The following is an 11261-nucleotide window of genomic DNA, read 5'->3' as shown; positions in this document are numbered from 1 at the left end:
CCTAGATTAGACATCAGACAAAAAAGGATCTTTTCATTTTATTAGATTAAAAAGCACAACAAAATCAGAAGAAACAAGGGGGAAAAGATGGGGAGAGAAATACAGAAGAGGACTGAACAAAGATCAGAAGCAAGGAAAGGAAAAATCAAGAGCCCCAGGTCAGGGCAGGAAAGAGATTTCTAAGGACTAGACATCTCTTCATTTTATGACGATTTTCTGGCGCAAAGCTCGGGGCCCAGAGCCAGGGACGGGTTCAGGAGGAGGAGGGCCAGGGCCCAGGGCTGAGGCAGTAGGCGGCAGTCCATGGGCAGTGATGTACTTCTTGTAAGCCTCACGTATGATTTTGAAGGCTCGAGCAGTGGCGTAGGGTATATCTGTAACAGGGTCCCGGTATAGAGCTGGACGATGGGTTACTGGGCAGACCTCCCGAACAGGGACTTTTGGTGGTCGCCCTTGGGGGAACCATTCCTCAAATGTCGCATCATCACTGAATGTGATGAAGGTACGTGAGCAGCGAGCGGGAGGGATGACAGGTCCAGTCCCAGGATGGGGAGTCAAGGCAGAAGCAGTGGGAGCTGGATCAAGTCTGGGGTAAAAGACAAAGAAAAACACAAAGAGCTGACGAGAAGGCAATGGATACAGAAAGAAATGAGAAAGCTGAGGAAAGAAAAAGGAGGCAGAGTGGTGGAACATTCTGAGAGAACCTACTAAATGTTGGTTAGTGGGAGGAAAAAGTGAGGTTAAAAGTAAAACAGGCATGAGGCCCTGATTTCTATCCCTACTACCACCAAAAACAAACAAAATAGCAAAACAGCAAAAAGAGGGAAAAGAGAGGATAAAAGGGAAAAAGAAAAAAAAAAAAAAGGAATTGAAGGGAGAACAGATTCTGAAGTACATGTATGTGTCTGAGGGAGAGCTGTGAGAAGCAAGCTAGTGAAACTGGGCCAAGATAACAGTTGATTTACTTACCCCTCTACATCTACATTCTCTTCCTTAGGGCCCAACTCCCCAACAAGTGGTACTGTCACTGAATGATAGGTGATTATTGGCCCAGGGCACTTCCGCTTCTTGTGAACCTGTTTCTTTTTGTCAGCCTCTAGCCGCTCGTATGTCTCTTCATGGTCAAGGGGGGAAATAAGGGAATAGTCAGTTTCTTCTTTTCCCACAATCTAGGTCTGTCCATGATCTCTCAATTATCTTCCCAGTCATCCATCTAGTCATGCCAACTGCCCAAGCCAACTACTGAAAGTTCCCTAAGGTACTCTAGTACCTCTCACTTCATAAGTATTCTGCTTACCCTACATGACAACCTCTCTGCTCCTCCTTTCTCAAGTACACTTGGGTCTTTCACTCATTCAGAATTGGAAGACCTCAAGTTGGAAGGGACCCTTTAATAAGGACCCTCCCTATTCATTTCCTTGGATACCAAAATCTCCTCTACGACTGCTCTGGTCAACCTGCTCCTACCCAAGACAGAGCTCATTACATCATTGCCCTGTGCTTACTAGGCAGGTGCTCTAACACTGGAGCCATGCCCCCAGCCCTGGTTTTACCTTTTAAGGCCATAAAGGACACAAATCTAACTGGCTTTCTCTAACAGTCCTTCAAATAGTTGAAATGGGTGTTCATGTCTCCATCAAGTCCTCTCTAGGCTGATTACAACACCCATTTAATGATTACAACACCCATTTAATTGAACCATTCCCCATACCACTCAATTTTGCCACCCCTGTGCCTAGTATGTTCTTCTGTTACTGTGCTTATCATAATTTATGACAGAAGCTGTAAGCTACCAGCCTACTTAAGTGTTTGTTCAATCTGTATAGTGTTTTGCACTGTGTTGTTGGGTATTTTCAAGATAGAGTCTCGTGAATTATTTGCCTGGGCTGGCTTCAAACTGTGATCCTCCTTATCTCTGCCTCCTGAGTAGCTAAGATTACAGACATGAGTCATGGGCACCCAGTTTGTATGGCATTTTAAAGAAAGATTGGCACTAGCTGCTAATATTTAAAAATTAGGAGCTGCCAGAGTGGCTCAAGTGGTAGAGCACCTGCCTAGCAAGTGTGAGGCCCTGAGTTCAAGCAACAGTGGGCGGAGGGTGGGAGGGAGAAATTCCAATGAGTTTTGCTGGGTGCCAGTAGCTCACGCCTGTAATCCTAGCAACTCAGGAGGCACAGATCAGGAGGACTTCGATTCAAAGCTAGCTCAGGCAAACAGTTTCATGAGACCCTATCTTGAAAACCACCCATCACAAAAAAGGGCTGATGGAGTAGCCCAAGGTGTAGGCCCTGAGTTCAAACCCCGGTACCACTAAAATTAATAAAATAAAAAGTAGGCAATTACATTTAGCGATTTCTGGTCCATCATTAAAAAAAGGAAATCTGGCAACCCAGTGCCAGCTAAGTAACTTGTTCCTCCTTTCAGGTATTCCTCTCCTACTCACCTCAATCTCTGTAACTAGCTACACTTTGTATGTTACCTGTCTGGACTCTGTGCCAATGTTGTGGCAATTCATTGTTGGTACATATGTCTCCTCCTTAAGGGTAGTGACTGTGACTCATATTAGCTACATATTATGAGGGACATGCAGCATTCCACACATTCCAGGCACCCAATAAATATTTGTTAATGAATAAACAGATATTTCTGGACCCTTTCTTTTAAATGAACTCCAAATTTCTGTCTTTCTCGTACATGGACACTGAGTCTTCAGTGACTGAAATTTTTTCCTTTTTCTTTTTGTGGTACTGGGGCTTGAACTCAGGGCCTTCATCTTGAGTCACTCCACCAGCCCTTTTTTTTTTAAAAAAAAAAAAAAAACCAGCGATACTGGTGTTTGAATTCAGAGCCTCATGCATGCTAGAAGGCACTCTACCACTTGAACCATTCCACCAGCCCATGAAGGGTTTTTTGAGATAGGGTCTTATGAACTATTTGCCTGGTCTAGCTTCGAACCATGATCCTCCTAAATCTCTGCCTCCTGAGTAGCTAGAATTACAGGCGTGAGCCATCAGCACCTGGCTAGTGACTGAAATTCTTGAATTTAATTCTGACTGGTAATGTTTTTTTCCTCCCTTCCAACCACTCTCTTTTTCTTGAACACTTCTCTGTACCCTGTGGTGAGTTTTTTGTTTGTTTTTTGGCAGTTTTGGGACTTGAACTCAAGGCTTCGAGTTTGCTAGGCAGTTGCTTTACCACTTGAGCCACTCTGCCAGCTCTCTGTACTCTGTGGAACTCTTGCTATATAATCAGCCACCTCACCTATCTATATCTTCAAGTTCCTTACTCAATATTCCTTATACAACTTGCCTTACTGGGAACCTGGTCATCCACCAAAGTTACCAAATTCCCCGTAGCTCTCTGGTAAAGGCTGTTCACTGTCTCACATTCCATGCAGGATGAACCTGTAATATACCTGTGTCCTATTGAGTCCCACACTGCAGCTTTCAGACCACTACTCTTTCATCTACTAGTACGCTTTCTTCCCTCTCTCTCTGAGAGGTTAGAACTCAGGGCTTCATGCTTGCTAAGCAAGCACTCTACTACTTAAGACACATCTCTAGTCCATTTTGCTCTAGTTATTTTGAGATGGGGGTCTCATGAACTATTTGCCAGGGCTGGTCTGAAATCCCATTCTTCCCACTCTCAGCCTCCCAAGTAGGTAGGATTACTGGTATGACCTGCCAGCGCCTGTCTGACTGCATTTTTTTTTTTTTTGTTGGTGGTACTGGGGTTTGAACTCAGGGCCTCATACTTGCTAGGCAGGTGCTCTACCATTTGAACCATTCTACCAGCCCCTAACTGCAGTCTTAAAGCAAATGAATAGAACTAGGATTTGAATTCTGTTCTGTGTAATCTTTTATACCAAAATACCTCAATATAGCTATTCATCAGAACCCTCATAACTGCCCAGTCCCTTGCTCTTAATCACCTACACATATTTCTTTCTTCTGATTCTTTTATCTCAAATCTCCATTTCTTCAGTTCTCTGGTTCTCTAAATGTCAGTTTTCTCCTTATAATCTCTACCCATTTTCTCCAAAACTATATACTGACCCAGTGAACGTAAGTTGAGTTCTTCTGTGATCTTGGCCTCCCTAAGCAGCTCTTCCTGGGTCAGTGGTCGCTCAAAGTGGGGTCCCTTTCGCCGCCGGGACTGGCCCTGCCTCTCCTGTACTCGAAGGAACGTTTGTCGTGTATGCTCTGCTGTAGACTGCCGCATGGACTTTCGACCTGGAAAGAATCAGAATGGAAGAAATCTTTTTAATTCATGTGCACTTTCTTAATCTTTTTTATTTGAGACAGGTTCTTTGACATAGCTCAGACTAGCCTTGAACTCAGGATCCTCCTGCCTCAGTCTCCTCAACACTGGGATTGTAGACATGTGCCACCATACCTGGTTCTATTTATCTGTCTTTAATTTGGAAAAATTTTCAAGTTTACAAAAAAGTTGCAAGAATACATCTGGGCCCTGGGGGCTCATATCTGCAATCCTAGATACTTGGAAGGCTGAGACCAGGAGGGTTGTTGTTTGAGGCCAGTTGGGTAAAAATTTAGCCAGACCCCATCTCAATGGAAAAATGCTGAGCATGGTGGTGTGAGCCTGTCATACCAGTGACAGTGAAAAGTTTAAAATAAGATTGAAGTCCAGGTTCGCCGAGGCAAAAAAGCAAGACCCTATTTCCAAAATAATCGCAGCAAAATGGGCTGGAGGCATGACTCAAGCAGTAGAGGGCTTGCCTTGCAAGCATGAAGCCCTAACTTCAAATCCCAGTACTGTTAAAAAAAAAAAAAAAAAAAAGTTGCAAGAATAGTACCATCAACACTCATGTAACCTTTAATCACATCACCTATTCACAGTTTATGCCATTTCATCCTGTATGTGTTCTTTTCTGAATATCTGAGAGTTAAGTTGCACACATCATGACCTTTACTCCTTAATATTTCAGTGTGTATACTTGTTTTTAAAAGTCTTTTTGTTGGCTGGAAATAAGGTTTGAATTCAGGGCTTCACACTTGCAAAACAGGAGCTCTAACACTTGAGTCACACCTCCAGCTCTAGTGTTATTTAAGAATTAGGGATTTAAAAAAAAATAAGGATTTTCCTTACAAAACACAATATGATTATCAACCTCAGTAAATTTAACACTGATAAAATAACTCATTTTCACATTCTAATTTTGTTAACTGAACCCAAACCTCTCTACTCACTGTCAGAACCATCATCCTGTAGTTCCAGTGGCAGCAGTGCCTTCTCTTCTCTGGCCTTCTGAGAGCCACCAGCTGGAGTGCTGACCTTTCGAGGCCTCAAGCTTTTTAGAGGCTCCTGGGGACAGGTAAGAATCAGACACCAGAAAACAGAAGAGATAACGGTAAAGATACACATCTTAATAGAGAAAAACTAGCATTGTACGAAATGGGACTAGCATGAGGAATACTAGGACTTAATGAAGGGGAAGTAGGAATCAAGTCCAAGGAAAACAGGATTCCTCCTTGTACCTTATAGGCTTTGGTGACTATTCGGCGCTTTCTTCTTGGTTCTTCTGCTTCTCCATCACTGGATGGCTCATCCCCTTCATCGATGTCAAAGTCAGAGTCTACCTCATCTTCTGTGTCTGACTGGTCTCCTTGATACTCATCATCTCCAGATTCCTAGGAAATGAGAACTGGTTGGCAATGGAGTTATTAATGCCTCTTTAGGAGGAACAGAATTTCTTCACTTTTCTGATAAGGGATGCCCCATTCTCCTTTCCAACTTAGTCCTTTACTTTCCTTAGGCAAAGTTTTTCTAGCTAATAGCCTTTAGTTCCAGCATGACCCCCTTCCAACCTAACCGATGGTGTTTTACCTGCATCACTGTGTTAACTGTAAGGGGGTGCATAATCTACTCAAGGACAAGACATTATCATAAAAAAGATTTAATATAAGGTAATATAAAGTATCAAATTCAATAAATAAAAACTTTAGACTTTACTCCTTTAGATCAAAGTTTGGGAAACATTTTTAGGACAGGGGTAGATAAAAATAGGTCATGGGCCAGATCTGGGCTACAGATTGTAGCTTACCAAACCCTGCTTTTGACTCTAAAGTACTAAAAGGAATTGACCCATGATTTAAAACCTGGTAGTGGCTGGGCGCTGTTGGCTCATGCTTGTAATCCTAACTACTCAGGAGGCAGAAATTAGGAGTATCACAGTTTGAAGCTAGCCTGGGCAAATAGTTCAAGAGACCCTATCTCGAAAAAAACCCGTCACAAAAAAAGGCTGACAGGGTGGATCAAGCAGGAAAAACACCTAACAGGTGTGAGGCCCTGAGTTCAAACTTCAGTGCTGCTAAAACAGAACAAAACAAAACCATGTAGTGTTAGGCAGCTAAAAGGGAAAAATAAATCACAGACAGGTAGAAAAGCAAGAATGTATACAGCATATCCATGGAATAAAGACTTAGACCCAAGAAAACAGGTTTATCCCTGGCAGGAAGCCTTCTTAGCTGACTGCCTTGGCTCCAAAACAGCCCCCTTCCAACACTGATTGTCCTGTAGGCCTATAAGATTTTAAAAGAAGGCTGCATTTGGTGTAAGGAAAAATTTAAATGTCAAGCTAATAAACTTATGACTTTAACCTGTAGGCTAGTGATTCTCAATTCCGCCCTCCTCCTTACCTACCTTAGCACGATAATCACTGTTGAGGTAATGTTACTGAGAAAAATGTATCTTTCCTCAGATGTGCTGGCAGAAAAATATTTGAGTACTACTATGTATAATGTGATGCCATTGAGGATTTGGATGTATGTACAAGGGATGTTTCAGAAAGCTGTGGAGATGAGATAGGATGAAGTAGAGAACTTGAAGTATGGCCTAGACATTCAATGAAATGAACAGGTTAAGACTAGAATGGCAGCCATATTGAAAAAAGGAAAAAAAAAAATCACTTGAGGGAGGGTGACTCCACTTGCTTGGGCAGCACCTTAAACACATGGCTCTCCAATCACTGATGAAGAAAAATAAATAACAAGACTAATTTTGGTAGAAAGGCTGCCAAAACAAGTAACACAGATGGCTGACACTTCAAGCCAGCCAGAGTTCAATCCTGCACTGATGACCATCACTTCCTCCCAACTGATGTTTGTGAAAGACAGCCTGGGAACACATTAATCCCCTCAACTCTAATCTGGTATTAACTGATATCACCACAGGGTAGTAGATCAACTTCCCATTAGCATAGTGCACAAGTGAAATGTTTTTCACTAAATTATGGATTCACTACCATTCCTTTGGCTTTTTTTCAAGTCATTGATACACATGACTAGTTAAATGTTTTCATATCATCTACCAAACCCCTCCTTACTTTATATATACTTTACATAAGAATGTAATGATAAATCTTCCCTAGGATTTAATGCTGAATAAGTTTGTCTTTTTTTGAAGTACTTATATGCTTCATTCTTACTAAAAAAAAAAAAAAATGAAATTCAGAGTTTGGTTGCTAGGAAGCTCACAGCTAAATTTAATATCAATTGCTATTACCATTTTAGCACAGGCTCCTGGTACAATTCTGATCTGTCTCTATTTTTACTGTTCTTACTTTTTGTTTATACTGTAAGTCTCCTTAAATCCTTTTGGAAGCACGAAGAGTACATATTAAATAACAACTCGTAAAATGACAGGAATAGGAAAATGGACTTTGGAGGGTTGAGAAAGTTCTATTTTAAACCAGTTGACTAGGACTGTGTAAGTAACGACTCCCAGTCAGTCACCAAGTAGTGTAGATCCTTTTTGCTTTGGCAGCACTGTGTTTGAACTCAGGGCTTATACCTTGAGCCACTCTACCAGCCCCCTTTTTTTTTGTGATGGGTTTTTTGGGATAGCATCTCTTGAACTACCTGCCCAGGGCTGGTTTCAAACAAAAATCCTCCTGATCTCCTCCTTCTGAGTAGCTAGGATTACATACATGAGTCACCGGCACCCGGTTTTTCTCTTGCTTTTTTTTTTGTGGTGCTGGGGATGGAGCCTAGGTCTTCAGGCATGCTAGGCAACTGCTCTACTATTGAGCTACATACCCAACCCCTGTGCATGTTTCTCTACTGCCACTGCCTTCTTCAGACTATTGTCATTACAGGGCAATCTTTTTTTAACATACAATTTGTAATTTTTTTCAGATTGGAGATTAAACTCAAGGCCTCATGCACCACTTGAGCCCTGTGTCAGTCATTAAAGTACAGATATGATCATGGAACTCTGATGACTCATTTCACATCTTTGTATAAAGAGCAAAACTCCTTAATACGGCTCACAAGGCCCACATAATCTGGCTACACCAGGATCTCAGTACCTTTACACATTCTATCACACCTCCTCTATGGACTAACCTTTTTTTTTTTTTTTATTCTTCATCCAGCTACAGCCTACTTTTCATAGTCCTCAACTTAAACATTATCCACCAGGATGCTTATCCCTACCAACTTCTCTTGTTCTCATAATATTCTATGCTTACTTGTGTTATTTTGCCCTGGTTATTTTGAAGTTTTTTTGGTGGTACTGGGTTATGAACTCAGGGCTTCATGCTTGCTAGGCAGGAGCTCTACCATTTCAGCCACTCCACCAGCCCTTTTTTGTGTTGGGTATTTTAGAGATAGGGTCTCTTGAACTATTTGCCCAGGGCTGGCTTTGAACAGCATCCTCCAGATCTCTTCCTTCTGAGTAGCTAGGGTTACAGGTGTAAAGCATCTGCACCCAGCTTTGCTGTTTATTTGGAGATGCGGTTTCAAGAACTATTTGCACAGGCTGGACTCAAACCTCCACCCTCCTAATCTCAGCCTCCCAAGAAGCCAGGACTACAAGTATAAGCCACCGGTGCCTGACTTTTCCTGCTTTTTCGGTCTTTGTCATATAGTTTTTTTTTTTTGTTTGTTTCAGAACTGGGGTTTGAACTCAGGGCCTACACCTTGAGCCCATTCCACCAGTCCTTTTTTGTGATAGGTTTTTTTGAGACAGGGTCTCACAAACTATTTGCCAGGGCTGGCTTCGAACCGCAATCCTCCTGATCTCTGCCTCCTGAATAGCTAGGATTACAGGTGTGAGCTACCAATGGACTGTATACCCAGTCAGTTACCCTGCTGGCGAGGAACTGGACAGGATAGGGTTGTTTTCCTCTTTCTGTGGTACTGGGATAGATCCCAAGGTCTGGGGCATTATCTATCACTGAGCTACAACCCTACTTGGAGTGGTGTTAACAGTTTCCTTAGAGCCTACCACAACCTATCACCTATGGCATACTCTGGAATAAGGTATTAAAAGTGGGTAGATTCAATCAATAAAAATTTATCAAGTGCTAGTCCAGTCTAGACAATGGGCTAGGCCTTGCACATGTAATGCTGCTGAACAAACACTTAATTTTACAGAACTTACTATCTAAGGGTAAAGGGTTTTTTTGGTTTTTTTTTTTGGGTTGGGGGAGGACAGGGATCCTGGGGACCCAGGGTCTCCTATTTTCTAGGCAAGAGCTCTACCACTCTGGGCTTTGGCCATGCTCCCAGCCCAGCAAACCAAATCTAATGATAAACTTAAATGTGTTCTAGGAAGGAAATAAGTGCGGATTCTTTTAGGGAGGTCAAAGAACTCAGAAAATATTATCTCAGAAAATATTTATAATGACACTTGAAAGCTGAAAAAGGAGTGGGATACTTAAACGTTTCTACTTTTTTTTTTTTTCCTTGGTACTGGGGTTTGAACTCAGGGCCTCACACTTGCTACGCAGGCACTCTTACCGCTTGAGCCATGACCCCAAGCTCTACTCTACTTTTTGGAGCGGTTCCTTTCCATGCCTCAGGTGAATACGGTGCACCAATTATTATACACTAAGTGACTAGGACGTGCCTAGCGTATTCTAGGCGACAGAAGTGCAGGGAGACGCGACTAGATAAATACAAGGTAGGTTTTTTACCATACTCGGCGGCCTCTAAAGAGCGTCTCCATCCCTGGGCCCCTATCTCCGACAAGGGCTCTTCCTTCTAGGACCCAGCTGTCTCTAACCCGATCTCACCCACCGGGTCCGGGGTACCAATTCCCCGAGCTCCCCTCTGTTCCCCGCCCCCTTCTTCTTTGTCCGGGGTTTCTCCCTTCAGAACTCCGCTTCCTCCCCTCCCTCCTCCTGGGCCCCGTTCTTGCCTCGGTGAAACCCCCGTAAGTCGTCTGGTAGAACTCATCTTCCTCCTCTGCTTCCAAGAGACCAGAAAGCCGGTTCCCAGCGGTCTTCCGGGGGGCGCGGCCCCCAGCCAAACTCATCTCGCCTACCGAGGCTGCGCCGCCACCAGCGGTCCCGTCACCCAACTCGGTTCTCAGAGCTCGGCGCTCGACACCTCCACCTGCGGGCGGCGTCGGCAGGCGAAAGCAGCGGAGCGTCGAGGAGCTTCTAGCACCGCCTCTAAGATGACGTGACTCTTCAGCCCCGCCCACTCCTCCGCACAGCCTGCCGGACCTCGCTTGCTGAATGGGTCTAGAATTTGACAGTCAAAAAAAATTTTTTAAAGGTCAGCCTCCCTCTGCTCCAGTCCGTTCTCCACTCTCCTAGTAAGAAGCTCTCTAAAAATTCAGACTTTATCACGCCTCTCTTCAATCATCTCTAGTGGCTCTCCATTATCTACAAGATAACCAGAAAGAACGGTGTTGTGGTTAAGAACATAACCTTAGAGCCAGCCAACCTTGAGTTTGAGTGTGAGTTCGGACGTCATCTTAGGTGTGTGACCTTGGACAAGCAGTTTTACTTCACTGAGTCTCACTTTTCTCGTCTGTAAGACTAATGATAATGCCTACCTTTTTGAGGTTCTTAGGGAGATTAAGAGATAATTCTTGTAAACTGCTGAGCACGATGTTTAATAAGTACATACTAAATCTTTAGTAGGTGATAACTACTATTAGCATGGCACTGAAGAGCTTTCATGATTTAGCCTCTCCCTGTCTTTCTAGTTCACCTCCTGCTACATCATCCTATTTCAGTCTCACTCCCTTGTCACCCAATTCTCTGTCAAGCCTCCAGGTTTTTCCTTCTTAGAACTCCCCTCCTTTCTAAATTTATAAGAGTCTTGACAATACCGCAGACTATCTGAAACTATTTCAGTGAATTTAGGAAGCATGAATTCTATGGTTATGGAAACTGCCTGGAAAGAGAAATAGGTGTTCATGAAGACTTTGCTGTCTTATAAAATTAGAGTGTTCCTGGTGGAGAAATGACCCAAACAATGTATGCACATGTGAATAAATTAATA

The 11261-nt window shown here is 43.1% G+C and overlaps 1 protein-coding gene across 1 annotated transcript; it reads right to left on the bottom strand.

The window, feature by feature from the left end:
• Positions 1 to 23: 23 nt before the first annotated feature.
• On the bottom strand, positions 24 to 10372 carry Vps72 (vacuolar protein sorting 72 homolog). The gene is made up of 6 exons (XM_020155847.2): positions 10165 to 10372; positions 5499 to 5651; positions 5211 to 5325; positions 4056 to 4232; positions 970 to 1114; positions 24 to 586 (listed from the first exon to the last, which is right to left on the bottom strand). Exons 1-6 carry the CDS (start codon positions 10279 to 10281, stop codon positions 199 to 201), a joined length of 1095 nt encoding a protein of 364 aa, XP_020011436.1. The 5' UTR covers positions 10282 to 10372; the 3' UTR covers positions 24 to 198.
• Positions 10373 to 11261: the final 889 nt, after the last annotated feature.

This window comes from Castor canadensis, chromosome 11 (assembly GCF_047511655.1).
Source record: "Castor canadensis chromosome 11, mCasCan1.hap1v2, whole genome shotgun sequence".
NCBI classification, from domain to species: domain Eukaryota; kingdom Metazoa; phylum Chordata; class Mammalia; order Rodentia; family Castoridae; genus Castor; species Castor canadensis.
This window is presented reverse-complemented; position numbering and strand designations above follow the sequence as displayed.